Here is a 22,593-nt window from a genome sequence, read left to right as displayed (position 1 = left end):
TGCCAAATCCACACTGAAATTTGCTAAACATGTAGGGGAGAAGAAGAAGCCGGTGCAGAGTACGAGTATCGAGGAGGCCTCCGGTGGCAGGCTAAGTGACAATGATTGAGCATCACCAGATTTAACTTTGAGGCATATAAGTGTTGCTTCCTATATTCCTTATGATTGTTATCACTTGTACTTAAACAGTTGTATTGTTGCTTCCTAATTCTAGTCGGTTGGGGATGAGCCTTCAGTGGTGGTTGCGCACTGTGCTAAATTTAATTGTAATTGCCCTCCACTTTACTCTCGGCCACCCTGCGTATTGCAAGGGTATATGCCGGCGACATTGCGCCCCCAGGAAGATGTCCCGCTGGTTGTCCTGCCCTACTCAGGGCAATATTTGTATCTATAGAATGTCTGGTGGGGTGGGTACTACACAACCTGTTTGGGGGGTTGGAGTGGGTGGTGGGAGGAGGGATTGGGTTAATGTTATCTTGTTGGTCAGTTTAATGCGTCACAGTACAAATGTCTTTGCCCGGAAATTGTGGATCGTATCGTATTCATGCTCTATATGTTATAATGCTTGGTGGTCATTTCAAGGCACTGCAATTTCATTCAGAACTGTTATTGGAGAGATAAATGTGTACAGGGAGTGCATCAGAAAATTATGCTGGCTTCTAGAGTGTGTAAGATGACAAATTTGAATTTCATGACCTGGAACATTTGTGCTTTAAATGATAACAGGAAGGTACGGTTGGTGCAAGCTTATTTAGTAAGACACCACATCGATGTGTGTATGCTGGATGTATGACGTTACAACGCATACTTTTACAACGCCTACCTTTACAACGCGTTTTTTTACCACGCATACCATTACAACGCATAGCGCTTTGGGGTGCTGGATAGTGAATAGTTTAATTTACTATTCCAACTCCAGTCCCCGTGGATAGTAGGGAAGGTTATTGGATAGTAAATTAACCTATTCCCTATCCTAGAGCGCCCCCCAGCGCAATGCGTTGTAATGGTATGCGTTGTAAAAGTTGCGTTGTAATGGTAGGTCATTGTAAAAGTTTTGTTGTAAAGGTTGCATACCGTGTATGCTACAGGAGCCCCACCTGAACACCTCCACATCTAACAGGTTACAACACAAATGCTGGGGACATGTTTATTCCTCGATATATTCTAACTACTCACAAAGGGTGGCGGTACTGATTAGGCGGGGATTGGATTGGAGGGAGAATGCATCACACTTAGACCCAGAGGGCAGGTACATTATAATACAGGAAGCCTTGGGAGGAACTAGGGTGGTTCTTGTGGCAGTCTACGGACCTAATGTAGATTCCCCTGAATACTTCCAAGAACTATGGGCCAGGGTTAGAGCGACTGAATGTGGTACCATAATCTGGGGGGTGACTTTAGCAATACTTGACGACACACTGGACAGGAAGGGACATTCTTGCTCCCTACACCCTAATGCAACGGTGGCCCTAAACGCAATCATATCCGATGGCAACTTAATAGATATTTGGCGTCACAGACACTGGAATGTGAGAAAAGGTACATGCATTTCGGAATTCCATAAGGCCTGGTCCCGTTTGGACTTTTGGTTGGTGTCCAGAGATGTGGCGATGTGGAACTGTGAAGTTTCACACCTCCCGAGATCCCTATCGTACCATGCCCCAAGTCTGTTGCGCCTCACTTTGCCCTACACTCCCACTAATCTCCCTATGAAACGGTCAGCATGTATGGCTCATTAAATATTTGTGAATTTTTTTCAGGCAAGCCAACAACCTTCTGTGAAACAATGGGAAAAGCGGAAATTTGGCTGATCAGAACATATTGGGATTTTGAATATCCTCGCCCACTCCTACCTAACTTTGAGTTTGTGGGAGGACTTCACTGCCAGCCAGCAAAGCCTCTACCTGAGGTAATGTAGTTACAGTGATTCATTCATCTGTTTGGCTAGTGGTAACCAGTGTATGATGTGTTAGCTAAGTTCAGTGGCAGCTGATGACATTTTAAAGTGGTGGGGCATAAAAGCCTGTCCCAAAGTTGAAGGACCATGCCAGACTGTTTAAGGGGTTGGAGGATCGGTGGGTTCTCCCCAATAAAATTCAGAAATATAAAGGGTAAAGTGAGGTGTAGTTAAACATTATAGTGTTAAAAGCCTATTTTGCAGCAGCAGCAAATATGGTCCCAAGTGCAATATTATACATATTGATACTCAGTCACTCTTTACATCTGTCTTTGTTTGCCCCTAGCCTAAATGTGCACTGTGCATTATTTACCTTGCCATCATTATCCCACGTCACTGTTTGTCCCTTTCCTGACTTAGTGTGCACCTGTAGCACCATTTAACTATGTCTGCTCCATGTCATTGTCCGACCCATCACTGTTTTGTCACTATCCAAAAAAGCACCCTCTCACAGTTTATTCCTCCTAGGTTTGCAACATGTAATTTATTGCCCCATACCTGTGTATTCACCCTGTCGCTGCTTGGAAGGTTCCACCCTGTCCTTGTTCGCACCATGTCACTGTGCATCCCTTCACTCTTCGCCGTGTCCTACTTTGCCACTGTGATATTCATGCAAGCCAGAGCAGACTCAGCAGGGCTACACAACAGAAGATTTATTCAGCTCGTTGCATGTATAGCTCTCCACATCTTATCTCCTCACATAACTGACTGCAGCTGTCAAAGCCCCAACCCTACCTTCCAATTCTACATTCTACACACGTCAGTCATTCCATAATAGAATGACAATACATCGGTACATCATTACATTTCTCCCCTCCCCCTTTTTGTTAAAAACAGAATAACAAAAAAAGAAGAAAGAAAAAAAATCAATTTTTTTCTCAACAACATTAACAGTGTTCATATTGTTCTAAGCAAACATTAACAGTATTCAATTAACCAATGTGATTTCCTTGTTCCTTGAAGATTTTCTAACCAGAATATTTTGTTCTAAATGATTATACGTTTGTGTTTTTTCGTGTTCATTAGCTCTCACTTCAAACCTTTTGAAGAAAATGTTGTTCCTTTTTACTTTTCTGCTTTCATCTCGTGCTGTGACTGCTGTTGCATGAAATTTTGTTAATTCCAAAGGAAAAGGGTGAAATCTCCTTTGTGATTTCCTTATCTGCTGTTGTTTGACCAAAACCAAATCTCCCACATGATAATCTTGCTGTAGAAAAGTGCCCTCCTTTTGCATGTATTTTTCTTAAATATCATTTTTATTATCATTTTTGGTAATTCAGTCTTACAATACAAATTTTGGACCATGTGCATTAATAACATATTCAATGTAACTATTCTGCATACAGAGGGGAAGAAGGAGAACAAAAGAAGGCTAAAAGAGATCCTACTTTGCTTCCACGTTCAATTCTTAATCATTACTTCATACATAAGCTCATTCCTTATAAACTATAAACATGCTTCTGGAGTAATAATGTTCTATGTGGGGAACTCGTTGTGTTTGCTAATATTATCTCAGGTATAGCCTTTTTAGTGTATTATAAACATAGTGAACCAAAGCAACTACTTCTTCCTTTGGTCAACACTCACTACATTCCTCAATTGCATATTTTATTCATAGGTCGAGCTTCATACCTGCATCGAGGGAACCGGGGATGGGAGGTGGTGTCCCATGCAGATATCCCTGCTGCTCATGTTCGAGATCTCTGTGTATGGCATGTATCTTATGATCTATTCGGTTGGCGTCTGGTTGGTGTTAGTCCCTTCTTCTACTTCAGGCAGGGGGTCCCTAGTAGGGTTCTCATCTTCCCCGGAACTTTGGGTTTCCCACGCCCTCACTACTTCAGCCCAGGGTTCCACCAAGAGTTTGCGTCTTTTGCTAATTTTGTCCTCAACGCCCTTTCCTCAGCCCTGGCCCAAGTCGAAACATCATTCTCCCATTCAGACATTCCAGGGCCCCCATTTGCAGGCCATCAGAAGGCAATTCGCCGTTTTGCTAGAAGCAAGGCTAGGTCAACAAGCCTGCCCAATGTTCTGGGCTTTATGCCTCTAGAATAATCCTAACAGGCAGATTTCTGGGCAGCACGTCATGGTGCTTGCCAGGACTCTATTCAGGGTCTCTATGATCTTTAGCCAGTATTTTTGAGTCACTGTACAACTCCAAATCATGTGTGCAAAATTGGCATCTAGCTCTTCACTGGGTCAAGACTGATTTGCATATGGCTGGGTCCAAACTGGAATGGCATGGTGAGCAAAACAACGATGGATTAAGCCTAGATCTCTGTACTGGGGTGAATGTATGACATTGCTCTGAATTCTGTCGATCAATTTTTCTTTTTGCATTTGTCACCCCGATTGGGACGTGTATGCCCATACGTGGGTCCCGTGTTCTTCATGCCACTGGAGTCAAGCTATCCTGGCTGATGAGGGGTGAAACCCTAAAACCGGTCCTAGGATGCTTGTTTGCAGTCCAGGGAGGACCTGGCTTGGCAGTTCGGGCTGGACTGTTCGCATTGGGCGCATGGTCAAGACTGATTTGCATATGGCTGGGTCCAAACTGGAATGGCATGGTGAGCAAAAAAACGATGGGTTTTGACCCAGATCTTTGTACTCAGGTGAATATTTGACATTGTTCTACATTCTGTCCATCAATTGTTCTTACAGCTCTTCATTTCTGATCCTCTACCCCATATATAAAGTTGAGCCTTTGTGGTGTGAGATAAGTTATATGGAGTATATTGAATGGAATAAGTTTAAAATTGGCATTCCTGGAGATCTTCTTGGGACTCCCTAAGGCTTTCTTCCATTCAGCACAAGTCAGGGGCCTACCAGCCAGAACTTCCCATTTCTCTTGCAAGTGGGTCAGAGGCAGTTCTGTCAGGGCCATTATCGCAACATAAAGCCATTTTACCAGATGTCTGGCTGAACCAAGTGTCACCATGGCCTGGAGGGCCGCATGCGTGTTGGGTTCGTGTGTGTCTCTGCCCCAGAGTTTGGGCAAAGTTGCCCGGACATTGTGATAATTTAAGAACTGTCCTGGCAATAGTTGATGAGATTCTAGAAATTCTGATAGGGGGATTAATTTTCCATCCTGATGACAGTCCTGAACAGAGGTCACCCCAGCTGCTACCCACTCCCTCAACTGGACTTGTGTGAAAGGGGAACCGTCACCTATCCGTGGTAGACCTATTATTGGTAGGTCTGGTGCATAAAGGGGTACCCCTGCTGCGCGTTTTGTACATGTATCCCAGCATTTTAGGGCTACTTTCAACAGCATTCCCATATTTTTTATCTTAAGTTTGGGATTTAGTATCCTGGAGAGTAGTGCCCCATGAGGGGATTGTCCTGGCAATGCCAGTGTCTCCACTCCCCTCCCGTCCAGCCATTGGGCTAACCACTGAAGTTGTGCCGCTAGATAGTATGCCTCAAAATCCGGAACACGCAGTCCCCCCTTTGTCAGGAGGTTGTCTTAATACAATGAGGGATACTCTATTTCGACCACCATCCCAGATCAGGTCCCTCAACAAGATGTCCATGTCCTTAATCCATCTCTTTGGGGTCACCACGGGCAAATTGACAAAATAATATAACAGTCTAGTTAGTATAATCATTTTGGAAAACGCTATTCTGGCCGTAACCGAATGTTTGAGGGCTCGCTAGAAGGACACAGTTGCCTTTAGTGGCTGAAGAGACCTGCCCAGATTCCCTTCCAGAAAGTCCGTCTGGCCTGGGAAAACACCTGAATGCCTAGGTATTTAAAGGAGCTCGGAGTCCATGTGGGTCCCACAGGTAAGTCTATAGGTCTGGTCAGTTTGGGCCTCACCATGAATATTTGGGTGTTCCAAGTTTTGACTCGGAGCCCTGACAACTCCGCAAACTCCTCTAAGATATGAATTGCTCTCAGTATACACTGCGTTCCCTCCCGGATGAATAGTAAAATGTAATCTAAATATAATGAGATTAAATGCACTGATCCGTCCAATATTATTCCATGGCTCCTTCCCTCACGTCTGAAGCATTCGGCGAGAGTTTCTATCGCCAGAGAAATGAGCAGTGGCAACAGCGGGCAGCCCTGTCATGCCCCTCTATATTTGGAATAAGGTGAGAACACCACTCCGCCTCTGCGCACCCTAGCCGTGGGATCTGAATATAACAAGCGAACCCATCGCAGCCACTCATCTCGTAGTCCCATTTTCCACATCACCTGCAGCAAGAAGTCCCATTGTAGTGAATCAAAGGCCTTTTCCAGGTCGACCACCCTCACCACGGCGACTGGATACCTTATCAGGTGAAATAATATGTGGTACAGCCTTCTCAGATTGCTAGAGGTCGATCTGGTCGGGATAAACCCAATTTGGTCTCTGTGGAACAGTCGCTGCATGCGTGGCAGAAGCCTATTGGACAACACCCTGCTGAGCAATTTAAAGTCGAGATTCAGCATTGACAGTGGACGGAAGTCAGCCGTACCCACCAAACCCGATTTATTTTTGGGCAGTGGGACCACCAACACTTCTCTGGTGGAAACTGGGAGGCAGTCCACCTGCAACACAGCAGCGTACAATTTCTCAAGATGGAGGGCCAGAAACCTTGCATACATATAAAAAAATTCCACTGGGAGAATGACCGGCCCTGGTGTCTTCCCTTTTGCCATTTCCTTAATTGCTGAACTAATTTCCTGTGTGGTGATTGCTGTCTCTGGCTTTTCCGTGTGGCCTGATCTACCCCTTGTAATCCCAAATACTCCAGATAAATCACCCTCTTTTCTTCCTGTACCTCCCCTGGCCTCCCAAATAGTTTAACATTATAGTCTCTGAATGTATCATTGATAATTTTGGGGGAGAAGATTGTCTGTCCCTCAGGTGTTAGAATGCTGGGGATTGGGTAACCCTTGCCTTCCAGCCGAATCAGCCATGCACGCAAATTCCCAGCCATCCCCCCTTCTACATGCTGCTTCTCCTGTTATGTTCGGAAATCTAGGAATCTCAACCAATCCCTGGTTTCATTGTATTTGCTTTTTACGTCTGACAGTCAAACAAACAAACAAACTTTATTCCGTTTTCACTTCTGAAACGATAAAAGTACTCTAAAAACCATACATGTTGTTAAAAAAGGATTACAAAAAATATATACAATCGTCATGTAAAAGACAAAGCTACCCTGAGAATCTCATACAGTACATAAAATAAGTTATAAAGTGCATATACACTAGATCATAAAGCGTAAAAAATAGTTAGAAGGCTAATTCCAGAGAGCTCCTCTGAAATATATGTGTCATCAAGATAACTAGAGTAACAAGCATTGGAAATGCGATAGGTCTCGCAATAGATAAGTTTGAGTTTTGGATATGTAAAATGTCAAAGTTATTTTGTTTTGTCTGAGTGGCGTTGCGCGGGTGAGTGGCGTTGCATGGGTGAGTGGTGTTGCGTGGGTGAATGGCCTTGCGTATGTGAGTTGATTTTGTTTTGTGTGAGTGGCGTTGCGTGGGTGAGTTGCGTTGCGTGGGTGAGTGGCGTTGCGTGGGTGAGTGGCCTTGCGTGTCTGAAAGTGGTGCTGTGTGGGTGAAAGTGGCACTGCATGGATGTGAGTGGCTTTGCGTGAGTGAGTGGTGTTGCTTGGGTGAGTGGCGTTGCGTGGGTGAGTGGTGTTGCGTGTGTGTGGTGTTGCGTGTGTGTGGGGTTGCGTGTGTGGGGGGATTGGGTGTGTGTGGGGGGTTGTGTTTGTCGGGGGGTTTTGTGTGTGGGGGGTGTGTGTGTGGGGAGTTGAATTATTATTTACCTTGCAACCGAGCAGCTTCTGTTCACAAGCTTGAAAGCAGCAGTTACATAAATCGAGAGCTGCAGCATGCCCATGGCTCGCCAGTGCATGTTGCAAAGGAAACAAAGCATAATGTATTCGGATGCATTACAAAGAAAGCCGCATGTAAAATCCAGACCCTCTCTTGCCACAGTGTATTAAGGCAGCACACAGAGAGGGAAAGGGGAATATTTTAACCTCCTCTGGGCTCATGGAAGAAAAAAAATGGGAATCAAAAGGCGCGTGTCCCATGACATACAAGCCATTTCGTGTGAAAATGCATCAGCTAAAAGGCAGGGCACTGACAGAAACACGAACTTGCCAACAAACACGAGCCTGCCAACCAAATGTAAATATTCTGCGTGCAGTGGAGCGCGAAGAGCAGCACGAAGAGCAGCACGAGTCTCTTATGTAAAATAAATACGCTGTGAGTAGTGAAGCGTGAAGGAGACCTCGAGCCTTCAAACTGAAAGGGAAAAGGCGCGAGGATCAAAAAGCGACGAATATCTCAGGCTGGAAACACATTATATATTAGTGACAGCAGGGGAGCTCGAGCCTACTAATTAAATATAACAAAGTGTTTAGGGAGTCACGGCCTGCGGCCGTGAATAAGTGACTGCGGGGGGGGGGGGGGGGCGGGGAGCAGAGCCTTTGATGTGGCCTGGCGCAGGAGAAATGCTGCTGCTGCTAATTAAATATAAAAAGTGTTTAGGGAGTCATGGCTGCCGAGAGTAACAAGGCAGTGCTGGGAGGGGGGCTGCGCACCAACTGAAGTGCTCTGGTTGCACGGACTGCGGCCGTGTGAAGTGATAAGCCTTTGAAGTATGTCACGGCGCCTGAGGGGAGAGCAGAGAGAAGAGAAGGCTCGTGCGGGCAGAAAGGACGGCCGTGGGAGGTGGGAGGAGAATTCGGCATGGCTGGAGAGGGGGAGGGGAAATGAAAATAAAGGCTGTGTTTGCGGGGAGAGAGAGGGGAGGTGCTGGTGTGGGAGGAGTGCTGCTACGGCCTGGGGGAAGCTGGCTGGGGAGGGGGAGGAGAAATGAATGTAAGGCTGTGTTTGCGGGGAGAGAGAGGGGAGGTGCTGGAGCTGGGGAACAGAGTTTATGGCCCAAAAGCGCGTGCCTGTGGCCACGTGAACTTCAAGAAAACTGCAGGAACGAAGCCCTTGGTTTGACGAGGATTTCGAGCACTTGAATTCTCTCTCCCTCAATGCGCTTGCGCGCATTGTAGGTCACGAGACCTAAAAAAACATGCCCTTATAGCTACAGTCATTTAATCCAAGCAGGCTCTGAGCTTCACTGCTGATTTTAGAAAATTTAAATTAAGAACAAATAAAACAGAATCTCCATGCAACAGTTGTAATTAAATAAGGGCTAGAAGGGACTTGTTTAAATTCCAGCCTCCTTAAAATAGGTATAATAAAGGTTTTCCTGGGGGGGAGGGGGGTCGCATAATGCTTACAAAATATTAATCAATGAAGAATGTCCTGTGGAGAGTCACCGTCACAGGGTTCTAAAATCTGGCCTCTACTACTCCCCCGTGACAAGGCCAACAGGAGATGAAACAGATTCAATCAGAACTTGGTCAATAAAAGAAGTTCATAGGTGCTATAAGGTCCCAGGAGATATGGCTCAGTCAGTTGTGTAATTTTCAAAATTAAAAATTTGTGAACACAGTCTTTCCTCAATTCCAGCTCTTCCCTCTCCGGTTTCCTTAACCTGGAAAAGGATTCCCTAACCCACCCCAGGTCATTCTTGGTTGCTGATTCTGGATTTGTAAATAGTTCAACTTTTCCCAATCTTTCAAAGCTGCTCGGTTGTGCACTCCTTCAGGATCAGACGTCTCAAAGTCGATCCTTCATTCATCCAAATTTTTAGCCAAAATATTAGGGGGCATAGAGCCAATAAATTTCAGAGATAGGAAACCTCCAATTCTTTGTGTACCACCATATTGGACAAAACCCGGGGCACACCTAACAAACACTTCAAAAATGAGTTCTCAGCTACTTGTAACTCATTCATGGACCCCATATTTCTCTACCATAAGCGACTTGATATATCTTTAAAAGAGCAGCGATCGGTCTCCTACCTAATTTTGAAGTGAAATTTAGGACACCTGTATTTGCAAGCACAAGGTCTCCCTTTTTTCTCTGTTTTAGCTGGCCCCATTTCATTTGCTCGTCCATTAGGACCCCCAAATACGAGAAGACTTCCGTGCAGGGGACTTGAGCGGCTCCAACCATAAATTGAAAAGGCTTTTTTGGGCGGAGTCTCACCTGCATCACAAAACATTTTGAATCATTTATTGACAGGTCCAGATTTGCCATAAAAGAGGAGAAGGAAATCAGCAATGTTTGCAACCCCCTTGCGGTCCTAGATAAAAGGACCGCATCATCTGTGTAAAATAAAACAGACAGGCCACATCTACCTACCTGCGGATAGTCTACCCTTGTCTTCGTTAAAACTTTATCCAAATTATTAATATATAAATTAAACAGAAAGGGGGCTAAAATACACCCTTGGCGTACTCTTCTTATTGCAAAATTACTGGAAACCTTTAAGTCTTGAGAAAATCTAACCTGCGCCTTGGACGTTTGACAGTCATTTCTTGGCCTCCTCATCTCTCCCAATGTCCCCATCCAGTGTCTGTATTTAGGCATCCAGCGTCAGGAGCTCCTGATTAATCTCCTGTCTAGCACCCACTGTTTGGCCCATGCATTGCCCCCTTACCACCATCTTAAAGACGTCCCATTCTATCAAGGGGGTGCTTGTAGTGCCTTGGTTCCGTTCAAAATAAGTCGAAATGGAAGGGGACAGCTGCTGCCTGAAACAGTTGCCCTTAAGTAAGTTGGGGTCTAGACTCCATAATGGGATGGGGGCCCTTTCCGGAATTAGGGCGAATCTCAAAAGGAGAGGACTATGGTCCGATATGGAACGCCCTAAGTACTCTGTTTTTTTTAGTTTTTTTTTTTTATCCTCATTTTGCGATTGTATAGATAAGGAGGTTTCTGGAGTCTGATGATCTTTTTTAGAGACTTTGCCTTCACAGCCCCGTCACTTTCCGAGGTTACCTTTCGGGGTGTATCCCTTTCGTTGTTTGATCCATCAGTTTTTTCTCCACTTACCCTTTATCGTTTCCAATAATACCATTGGTTGGTCGGGGGGGAGCTAGCCAATTTGACTACTCGGCAGAAATCATTTCTACCTGGTATTATGGTTTATCGCGTTAATCATTGGATTTGTTGTTCATGACCCGGTAAGTGGTATTAATTACTTTGGAAATACTGCTCCCAGATTTCCCAGAAATTTGTTCTCTTCGTGTATCCCCTGTTTCTATCAAGGTTGTTGATTTTAATGGTATAATTTAACCAGTTTGTGTAACTTGGAGCGACCGGTTTAACCCAGTTAATGCAAATTTCTCTCCGAGCTAACAGCATTAATACAAAAAGTAAACTTTCCTGTTTTTTATTTAACTTATTTCTGTCATCACCTGTATTTCTGTGTATCCCGAAAAATATTAAAGAAGTACTTACAGTTATGTTGGTTTCTAGTATCGTATTCACTGTCTTACCAATCTCTTCCCAATAGTTGGTTATTGCGGGGCATTTTTGAAACATATGTATATCATCTGCACTTGCTTCTCCGCATTTGGGGCATAGCTTAACGTTGGATCCTTTAAATTTAGACAGTTTCTTTGGGGTCCAGTATGCCCGATGAACTGTAAACAGGTGATTCCTCCTTAATGGTGCTGATTTTATACAGGACCAGCATTTCCCCATAGATTCTTGCCATATCAGTTGTAAATCTATCTCTTGATCCGATATGTCTTTTCTCCAAATTTTTTCCGGGATTGTGAAATCTTCCTCTCCTGATTCAATAAGTGTCCAATACCACTTTGATATTTCTTTTCTTATTACTGTGGTTCCTATCATTTCGCTTTCAAGTGTTTCATTTCCGGTATTTTTCTCTTGTAGTGACTTGGCCCAATTTGATAGCTGGTAATATTTGAATTTTGATATCTTACCATCTGTAAGTTCATATAGCGAGTTCCATGGGATTATCTCATTTCCTTTTCGAATTTTTCCCCATAGTATTATTCCTGCTGTTTTAAGTGGCACTGCTAAAGAATCGTTTAAGCATTCTGGTGACCCTGGTGAGTCCCATATTGGTGCTGTTTCATTGTAATATGGTATATTTACTGAAATTCTTATTTGAAACCACAGTTTAGCGGCGTTATATAGAATCTTCAATTTTATCTTCTTGAAAATTTTTGGATGAATTTGAACAAGAAGTGGTCTGTTTTTTCAGTCATGTTTTGCAGGAAACTTGGGTAGTCTTGATACTTCCTCAATAGTGGTCTAAAATTCTTGAATTGGAAGGACCTGTAGTACTCAAATAAATCAGGACTAGCTATCCCACCTTGATCTTTCTTCCTCTTGAGTTTACTCCAGGCTATTCTCGTGCTTTTTGAGGCCCAAATAAAACTTGCGATTTCACCCTGAATCTTCTTCATGAGTTCTTTTTTAAAATCCAATGGTATGGTATTGAAAAGGTATGTGAATTTTGGGATAATAGACATTTTTATTAAGTTGGATCTCCCCAAAAAAGTTAATGGTAGGCTTGACCATGTTTTAAGTAGTTTTCTCATTTCTTTAGCGATTATTGTTAAATTTAGTTGCGGGACTTTCTCCACTTCTTTTACCAGGGTAATTCCTAAATATTTTAGTTTGTCTCTACTATACGGTGTGAGAGGATTACAGTTCCAGCTCATTGCTTCAGTTTTTTCTTTGTTCGTCAAATAGCCTGAGACTTTACCAAAATCACTCATCATCTCATCCAATGCTTGATAGGCACTTTCGTAGCTTGTTGTAAATACCATTAAGTCATCAGCATATAATGCTACTTTCTTTGACCAGTTTTGATATTTAAATGCAGAGATCTGAGTATGGTTCCTAATCAGTGTGGCCAGTGGTTCAATATAAAGATTAAAAAGTAACGGTGACAACGGGCAACCTTGCCTTGTGCCGCGTTGTATTTTGATGTTGTCACTCAGGTTGCCGTTGATTATTATTCTAGCCCTTGGGTTCTTATATATTTCTTTTACCGCATGGGCGACACTTTCCCCCAGTTCATAATTTCCTATAGCTTCGTTTAGAAAATCCCAATTTACCCTATCAAACGCTTTGGCGGCGTCGTAGGTAATTATAGTAAGGGGGAGTTTTTTAGAAGAGGCGATATCAATTGCTGCGAATAACTCATGAGTAATTTCATGAATTTGCCGTCCTTTTATGAATCCCTTCTGATCTAAATTAATCAAACCAGGCATAACTTTTGCAAGTCGTTTTGCTATAACTTGTGTGAAGATTTTATAGTCGCAGTTAAGTAGCGATATTGGTCTATATGACTCACATGTTTTTGGATTTTTCCCGGGCTTTAGAATAACACTAATTATCGCATCGTTCCAGGTATCTGGAATTTTTTTGTGATCTATATATATGTTGTTCATTAGGTCTGTTAGTTTATTGATTAGGTGCTCTTTTAATGTTATATAGAATTCATTCGGAAGAGCATCTGGCCCAGCGGCCTTTCCTCTTTTTAAATTGTTTATCACTTCTCTAACTTCCTCCGGTTTAATCCTTTGATTTATCTCTGTCTTTTCTTCGTATGTTAGTTTTGGGAGATGAACAGCTTCTAAGTACTTACCGATTTGCTCTTTGGTTGGGTTTATGTCTTCTTTATATATACCAGAGAAAAATTTTGAGAACTCCTTTCTTATTATATCGTCTTCGAAGGTTTCTAGTGATTGTTCTGATGTCTGGATGCATGGTATATTATTCCTAGATTGTTCACATTTTGTTTTCCATGCCAATAGTTTCCCGCGCCCTTTCCCGTATTCATAATTTGCTAGTTTACTGTTTTCCCATTTTTCTCTCACAATGTTTTCTAAGTAGTTTGCTAGCTTTTCTTTTAACTCTCGATGTTTTTTCTCTAGCTCTTCTTTTTTACCTGGGGAGGTTTCGTTCTCTAGCTGTAGCTCCGCATTTTTGATGTTTAATTCCATCTTTTTGATTTCTAGTTTTTTAGCTTTTACTTTATGTGCTCCTAAGCTAAGTAATTTACCCCTTATCACAGCTTTGTAAGCGTCCCAAGTTATTTGTTTTGAGGTGCCTGTTGCATTATCTTCGAAATAGTGTGATGAAGCAATTTCTAGCTGGCTGATGTATTGTTGGTTATTTAATAAAGATCGATCTACTGTCCATCTAGAAGGAGTTATATCCTTAGGTAAAGATAGAGTTAGTTTTACTGCTGAGTGGTCAGATAAGTGTGCCGGAAGGTGTTCAATATTATTCACTATATTTTGTAAAGATCTGTTTAAGAGAAAAAAGTCTATCCTTAATTTGTGTCCTAGTTTTTTATTGTGAAAGGTAAAAGGATATACTTTATCTCCTTTTTGTGACCACATGTCTTCCAAGTCTAAGTCTTTTTTGTATATGCTTAGCCATTCCCTCATCTTGGGTAGGTTGAGGTGTTTGTTTGGGGGTGATCTATCTTTTTTTGGGTCCAGTATTATGTTGTAATCTCCTCCTATTATTATGGGATCAGATGTTGAAAGAAGTTCCGAGTATAGATTTTGAAGTGGTGTAGAATCATCTATATTTGGGCCATAGTATCCTGCTATGTTGAACAAGTTGCCTTCTATTATTATTTTCGCTACGGCCCATCTTCCTTCACTGTCTACTGTCTTGCTTATGACTTTTGCCTTTAAGGATTTTTTAAAGATAATTGCTACCCCCTTCACGTTACAGTCTTGTGTAGTATATATACAAGTCTCCACCCAGTTTAATCTTTTTATTATCTGTTCCCACTCAGCACTAACAAGGTGAGTTTCTTGGAGTATAATGATCTCACTCTCCGTCTCCTTTATATATTCCAAAAATGTTCTCCTTCTATTATGAGTTCTTAGTCCGTTAACGTTCCATGAGGGAACTTTTACTATTTTTTGTTTCGTCATTTCTTTTTTTTAAAAGTTTTATAGAGGGGATTGTGTTAAGGCAATCTTGTGTGTACATCCTTTTAACTCCAGTTTTTGATTTATGAGGATATTTTTTCTGATTTTTTTCCCTAGTTTGCTCCCCACCCGTGTATTTCTTTTTACATTATAGTGTTTCTGCAAGGTTTGTTTCTCCCCCCCCCCCCCCCCCCCCGAGGAAGCCTCCCTTCTTCTTTTGGATGGAATTTTCCACCCGATTTGAGCTCCGGTTCACCATTTTCTTAGTTAAACTTGTTTTAAGATTTTCTTCCTTCCTTCTTTTACATTTTTCTGGAGGGGTATCTCTTTGAATTAGTTTGTTTTTTCCCTTTGAATCTGATCTTTTATCTGAGTTATGAGGTCTTCTACTTCTTGAGGTTCTCTAATATTGTGCATTTTGTTCCGCCACATAATTCTTAATGCTGCTGGAAATTTCATCTGGACAGTGACCCCCAAAGTTTTCAACTCCTGCATGAATTGTCCCAATTCCCACTGCCTATCTTGTGTGGCTTTACATATATCTGAGCGAATTTTGAAGGACCAATTGTCTTTGTTTAGAGTTCCATTTTTTAAACCCTCACTCAGTATCTTTTCTTTTAGGGTATAGGTCATAAAATTGACCAAAATTTTTCTTGGATTTTTCTTTTCTTTATTTTTCCTGAAAGGATCCCTATGGACCCTCTGAATGTCCTCCATCAAATCGCAGCTTTTGGCCCATGGGAAAAATTCTTCAAGAAGAGAGACAATGAATTGTTTTATATCCGATCCTTCCACATTTTCCGGTATATTCAAGATCCTAAGGTTATTTTTTCTCCCTTGGTTTTCCAGTGATTCCAGCTTATCTTTAGTTGTTCTCTCGCTGTCTCTGAGTTTTCGAATTTCTTTTTGATTCGTGCTGACCTTTTTACTAAGGGTTTCCACTGCTGTCTCTACTGCGGTAACTCTCTCTCCCAAAATATTTAATTTTTGATCCAGACCTTCGCATACTTCACGTATTTTGTTTTGGTTCTCCTCAGAGACAGAGAATTTTTCTGTCATTGCTGCCATTATTTTTTCAGCGAACACCTCCATGACCTTTTCTGCTGTGACCGCTGTGGCTGTTTCTTGCATTGTTGCTATTACTAAAGTTTCTTGCTCTTGTTCTATAAGTTTCTCTGTGGGTTCGGTTTGTGACAGCAACAGTGTAGGTGGTGGTAATGTTTCCTCCATTGAATGTGCAGTTATCGGAATTACGTTAACTGAGATAGTTGGCCTTTCCCTTCCAGTGCTCTTTGAAGTCGTCTCACTACTCGCATTACCTAAGTCCTTCCTATGTGTAGGTAATCTATTTAGGTGAACTCCGGTGTTTAATGAGGGTTCAAAAGGCTCACTCTGTATAGACGAATGGCCGCCTCTTACTTGTACTGATTGTTGAACCTTAAAATAGGATCGCAATGAAGGAGTGACTTTAATTTTTTGGTTTGCAAGCAGCTTTGTTTTCGCAGATCTTAATTTAACATTTTCAGATAGTTCTGCTGATTTAGGTAACGCTCTCTGTTTTCGTTTAGTTGTTCTTGGTGATATACCTTTCTTTTGTGGTTCAAACTGCGGTACTAAGTTGTGATTCCTTAGGCAATAATAGGACTTTCCCCCTGCTTCCAGATCTTTGTCTTTTCCTATCTCAGTTATTGCACTTGTTTCGAAGTCTCTTTCTATTTTCCTGGATCTTGTATTGTACACCCTCGTTTTAGGCTGTGCTTGGGTGTGCCCCTCTTCTTTGCTTTTTCCAGTGTCTTCTTGATTAAAGCACCCTGCAATTAAGTCTGGCGCTGTTCTCTCCAGTCTATCTGCCCCACCGATTGGTAAGTTTCTATTTATAATATCCTCTGATTCCCTGTTGACCTGTGGGATTGAGGGCAATACTTTCCCCTCAATAATCGGTAGTGCAGTGTTCTTCTTAGAGTTCATTAGCCAGAAATGTTCTGATTTTACAGCTTTCAAGTTGCTGTTGATAACATGTTTTTTGGTTTCCCCCTTCAGCCCCCTTACTTTTTGGTTTCGATTCCAGCCCTTAATCTGGTCAAACGGGGTGCCCTGCACACTCGACACACTCGGCTCACTGACCTGAATGTAGCTCTGTTTGTCTCTTTCTCCCCCGCTGATCCTGCCGCTTGTGCCCCGGAACTGGAAAGAGACTCTCTGGAACGCCCTCCGGCAGTTCCACGTCGCTCTCCGCGCACTCACCCAGGCTCCAGCGCTCGAAGGAAATTGCTGCGGGGGTCCCAGCTTCACCGGCGTGCTTGAATTCAGCAGGTAGTTGTTTACCATAACTCTCGTGTCTTTTCAGGTAAAAGCTCCGTTTTAAATGTTGTTTTCCCTTTTTCAAATCCTTCTGTCGGGGGATTTTCTACTTTCTCGATTCCTCCCTTCAAGAGTCCGTAAAGCAGCTTATGCAGGGATTAATCTTTGGTTTTCATGAGCGGTGTGTCGGAGCTCCCGACCGAGCGTGTTAGCCGGCCGCCATCTTCCTCCCTTCTACATCACACACTATTGCCACAGTCTACCTACCTGCGGATAGTCTACCCTTGTCTTCGTTAAAACTTTATCCAAATTATTAATATATAAGTTAAACAGAAAGGGGGCTAAAATACACCCTTGGCGTACTCTTCTTATTGCAAAATTACTGGAAACCTTTAAGTCTTGAGAAAATCTAACCTGCGCCTTGGACGTTTGACAGTCATTTCTTGGCCTCCTCATCTCTCCCAATGTCCCCATCCAGTGTCTGTATGTAGGCATCCAGCGTCAGGAGCTCCTGATTAATCTCCTGTCTAGCACCCACTGTTTGGCCCATGCATTGCCCCCTTACCACCACCTTAAAGACGTCCCATTCTATCAAGGGGGTGCTTGTAGTGCCTTGGTTCCGTTCAAAATAAGTCGAAATGGAAGCGGACAGCTGCTGCCTGAAACAGTTGCCCTTAAGTAAGTTGGGGTCTAGACTCCATAATGGGATGGGGGCCCTTTCTGGAATTAGGGCGAATCTCAAAAGGAGAGGACTATGGTCCGATATGGAACGCCCTAAGTACTCTGTGTTTGTCGGCATAGGCGTCAATTGCCTAGAAGAGAGAAACATGTCTAATCTGGTGTGAAGACCATAAAGAGGTGAATTAAAGGAGTATTCCCTCAGTTGTTTGTAGCCTTCAAACTTCTAAAATCTCCCACCCGGACATCCCTTGCCATAGGGACTTAGCTGTCATTGCTATCGTTGTACCCCGTAAAGGCGGCGTGGATTTATCTATGTCCAGATCAACTACACAATGATAGTCTCCCCCCCAGGATCAGGTCGCATGATGCCATTTTCGATAGTGGTTTAGAAAGCTGTAGCAAGAAATGAATTTGATCTTGGTTCAGGGCATAGGTGCTCTCCACAGTTATTTCTCGCCCCTTCAGTCTCACCTTCACTAGCACATATCGCCCTTCTGAATCGATGATTTTGTGTGTTGCATGAAAGGGGGTGCCAAGCTTATTACACACAAGGGTCCCCCTAGCATATGCTGAGTAGATTGTCACAAACAGCTGACCCTGCCATCTATGCTTGAGTCTGGCAACTACTTCTGTTGTCAGATGGGTTTCCGGAAGTATCACTATCTGCACGCCTCTGCGTCTTATGTAATTAAGGATACTCGAGCCAGGTCCATGTCTCCTCTGGTGAGTTGCAAAAGTGGGTGGTGCCAACCAGGATAATCCTGAGCTTTACCAGGAAGACCAGTGAGTACTGCAAGCCGGCCTCTTAGAGGGCCTTCTTGGCCTCAATAAAGGATGCTCGCTGCGCCTCCACCCTGGCTGTGAGTGAAGTCCGGTAACATCAATACTTCGCTGTTGCCCAGGATTTAAGAACCGTGAGCTCGTGCTCGTTGTAGGATCGCATCCGTATCCCTATAGTGTAAGAGTTTGGCCACCACCGATCGGAGGGGCCTCCCCGGGGCAGGAGCATGCCCAGGGACTTGGTGCGCTCTCTCTAGAGTGAAGAAACTTGGAAAGGCAGTTGGGGAAATTTCTTCTCTCAGCCATTTCTCCAGGAACGTCAACATGTCTGTGCCCTCCGGAATGCCCATGGTCTTTATATTGTTTCTTCTATTCTGCCCTTCAGTGTCCTCCCCTCGCCGTTCCAGCTCGGTCACTCTTGGGGAGAGGTCATCCAGGTGCGAGGTCCCTTGCTTGTGTTCTGGTAGGAGTTCGGCAACTGTAGTTTCAACTTCTTTGACCCTGTCGGACAGCTTACGGTGCCCAACCTGCAACAGTCCCAGCCCTACTGACACTGCTCCTATAACTTGTGTCAGCTATCACCACTAGTACTTTGTCTAAGTGGAGGTGCAGTGAGGTTTCTGTGACTGCAGGTTCTCCGCAATCTTTCTCGGAGGGCAGTGGGGACGGTTTGCATGTGTTGGGCTGAGTGTTCCATGATTTGCCCTTCAGTCTCATCATCTTGGCATTCGCTATTGAGAGTATTGCTGGGGGAGGAGGTTCAGGTTCTCGTTAGCCCCCTATGACTTTCTGTGTTCACACCCATCTGAGGATTTCTAGGAATTTTTATCGCTGGTGCCTCTTGGGATTCAGTGGCCACAGGGGTCTTGGTGCCCAGCAATATGGGTCAGCGTTAGCCTGTGTGTGTCTCCCAGTTCAAATTCGGTACAGCACCACTAGCGCCTTTCCCAGTATTTCAGGGCTCGAGTGCCCCTCCAGCACTGGCATTTTCCTCTCTCGCTGTTAGCGCTGCACCCAGGGGGGCCCTTACTCAATTCTTGGTCCAATCCCTCTTACCTGGGCCCGGCTCACCTTATTCCTTGCTCCGGGGTTAATTAATTACTTGTGCCACCAGCCAGATTCAGTCTTTCCCCCAGCCGGGCCCTATAATTACTGGCCTGGCCTAGGTGCTAAACACGTAGGCCTCTGCCTCTTACCTAGGGCCTTCCAAGTAATTGTTTGTGCCGCGGATCTCCTGGGGGTCTCCTGAGTTCGTTTTTGGCAGCGTCTTCTGCCCCTCATTGCTTCCACTATTCTGCAGGAGTCTCTTCCTCTTTTGTAAGAGGCATTCGGTCCCTCTTGCAGTCTGGCCCTCTTCCCCCGGGGGCTGTGCACCCTATTCGCTGCCACCGGACTCACCCCGGGTGGGAGCCTATGAGTGCCCGAGGATCAAATCCTTGTCACTCGGCATCTCACCTCCTCCACTGCAGCCTCACAGCCTATTTGGCCCTGCTGAGTCATGCCCGCCTCTGCCAGATGCCTATTGTTAGAGCTCCTCGCTCAGGGCCAGCTCCGATGATGTGTGTCGGACCGGAGATATGCTCCCCTGGCCTTCCTCCTTCCTCGGTTTCTCTGTCCGTTCCAGGGCACCTCACTCTCTTGCAATCTGCACCTTGATCCACCTTTTCGCACTAGGATCGCTGTGGCCTGGCACGTTTCTGCGCTGAGCCGAGCGGGGCCTACCAGTAGGCGTCTCTTTCCTGCTGAGTCTCCGTCTTCTTGGACCTGTGGCCCTCGTCTCATTCTCGGTTCGCCTCTCCGTGGCCCCTCAGCATCTTAAGCTCTCTGTTTCGGTCTTCCTGCTTCCGTAACATTACTGATTAAATTTGTCCCCTTTAGGGGGCTGCACCATTGCCCAATAACGCATTAACAAAGGATATTTACATGACTGGATCAGAGCATCGCTATTAGGCGACCGCCATGTTGGTGTTCCCAGTCATGCCCCCCTCCTTTTGCATGGTTGCCCCCACTTTTTGCCAAGGTTGATGTGCTTTGACCGAGTGTGCCCTATGTCCCTGCCAACCAGATAGCCACAGCTTGTGTTCTTTCCCTAAAAATGTACTGACACAAACCCAATTGACAACTCTCTAGCCACATGTCCCTTGGTAAAGAAACCCGAGGTACTAAGGGTACTGTGTCCAGGGAAGTCCTCTGAGGGCAGCAGCACTAATTGTGCCGCCATTAGAGGCCCTGTACCTTTACACTCACACACTGCCATTGCAGGCTGCATGTTTGGATGCAGAACAAAAGCGAAGATTCGACCTGGCCCACATCCCTGTGAGCCATTCCTATAAATCACTGTCCTGGCCCAGGGAAGCCACCCGTCTAGCTGGGTGCACTGTGCCAGTGGTGAGGGTATGGGTGCATGAGTCCTGTACCCCTACAGTGACCAAGTCCATTCTTGGACATTGTAAGTGCAGTAATGCCATAAAGAGTATATGGAATGGGAGGTCGTCATTACAAACTCCACAGCAACATAATGACATTCCTGAAAACTGGGAAGTTTGGTATCAAACTTCTCAACACATTAAATCCACACTGATGCCAGTATGGGATTTGATGAGAAATGTACTCAGAGTACATATTAGAGTTGCCCCCTGAAAGATGACCTAACCTAGTGTCTTAGCTGAGTGACTGCTCACCAGCTGCCACCACCAGACATGTTTCTAGACCTCTGGGTCGAGAACCTGCCGCTCTCGGTGCACTGAAACAAAGCACATCCTGGGGCGAGGTGCCAAACCATCCCCAGAAAGGGCTGAGTCCAGGAAGGGGAAACTTCAAAAGCCTGCCGCCTTTGGTGAGCTACCCCAGCCATTTTCTGCTTACAGCAATGGGCCCTAACCAGTTCTGACCCCCACTTTGGGCAGGAGATTTGATCAGAAAATTAAGACAGGAAGAGAGGTATTAATTATAATAGCTGCACATAAGACAGAACATGCCTGTCAAAGAAATTGTAGGAGTTACGTATTTGATTACACACTTTTAGTTCTTATACGAGTTTGAGTTTAATGACAGCGAGCGTGGACTAACAATTACATACCCCAAAACAAATATTGAAATTACCGGGCGTAAACTTCAAGATGACCACAGTATATTCTAAATGGAGTGATGCCCATAACGGTATAGAATAGACCCATCATGAACCGTTATCTCTAATTTCAGGACTAAATTTATCCTGATCTACACTTGATCGATCGTTCATTGAGAACACACGAAAGCACTCCAAAGTTGGAATTAACCTTCCAACATGGTTGATAAACCTCCCACCAGGGACATATTCCAATATGGCAACCGCCCTCCCTTACCAAATAGTGAGATACTCAACAATATTTGAGGGCGTTGTTTATGTTTAGCGGTAGATTTAAGGTGAACTAAGATGGCGGCCAACCACCACGCCGATACACCATTTGCCCGCATACTCTTCGGACCCAATAGAGGACGGGGAAGAACGTTACTGGAAGAATTTCACTAGTAAATTTTATACTCATCCCGTTTCAACTTTCTTAACCTGCTATTTACGAACAAGGACGCTTTAACTTTACTTAGCTTTAACCAATGCCACAGAATATAGTCTAACCAAAGGGGATGATGGACCGAGTGTTGAACATTGCAAGCACTCACCCCCAGTCAACTGATCTGGGTTTAATCCATCATCCATGGATTCAAGCTAGCCTAGCTGATGATGGCTGATTAGCCAGAAACCGGTCCTAGGATGCTTGTTTCCGGTACAGGGAAGACATGGCTTGGCAGATCGGGCTGGACTTTTCCCATGAGGCACAGATTCAGACTGATTTGCATATGGCCATGTCTGAACTGGGGTGGCAGAGTGAGCTAAAGAATGATGATAGATTAAACCCAGATCAGGTGACTGGGGGTGAGTGCTTGCAATGTTCAACACTCCGTCCATCATCCCCTTTGGTTTTGCTTTGTTCACCCTAAGTTGGCAGGGTATGCCCAGACGTGGGTCCCTTGCTCACTTTGCCACTGGATTCAAGCTGGCCTGGCTGATTAGCCAGAAACCGGTCCCAGGATGCTTG

At 44.3% G+C, this 22,593-nt stretch overlaps 1 protein-coding gene across 3 annotated transcripts in view; it reads left to right on the top strand.

The window, feature by feature from the left end:
* LOC144818641 (UDP-glucuronosyltransferase 2A2-like) overlaps positions 1-22,593 on the top strand; it is a 370,404-nt gene that overhangs the window by 150,570 nt on the left and 197,241 nt on the right. For all 3 annotated transcript variants that reach the window (XM_078676264.1, XM_078676265.1, XM_078676266.1), the window contains exon 2: positions 1,761-1,909. In XM_078676264.1, coding sequence (XP_078532390.1) covers positions 1,761-1,909 — 149 coding nt within the window. The remainder of the gene's footprint in view (positions 1-1,760; positions 1,910-22,593) is intronic.

Source organism: Lissotriton helveticus, chromosome 2_1 (genome assembly GCF_964261635.1).
Source record: "Lissotriton helveticus chromosome 2_1, aLisHel1.1, whole genome shotgun sequence".
NCBI classification, from domain to species: Eukaryota; Metazoa; Chordata; class Amphibia; order Caudata; family Salamandridae; genus Lissotriton; species Lissotriton helveticus.
Note: the sequence above shows the minus strand (reverse complement) of the source record. Positions and strands in the feature narration are given on the sequence as shown.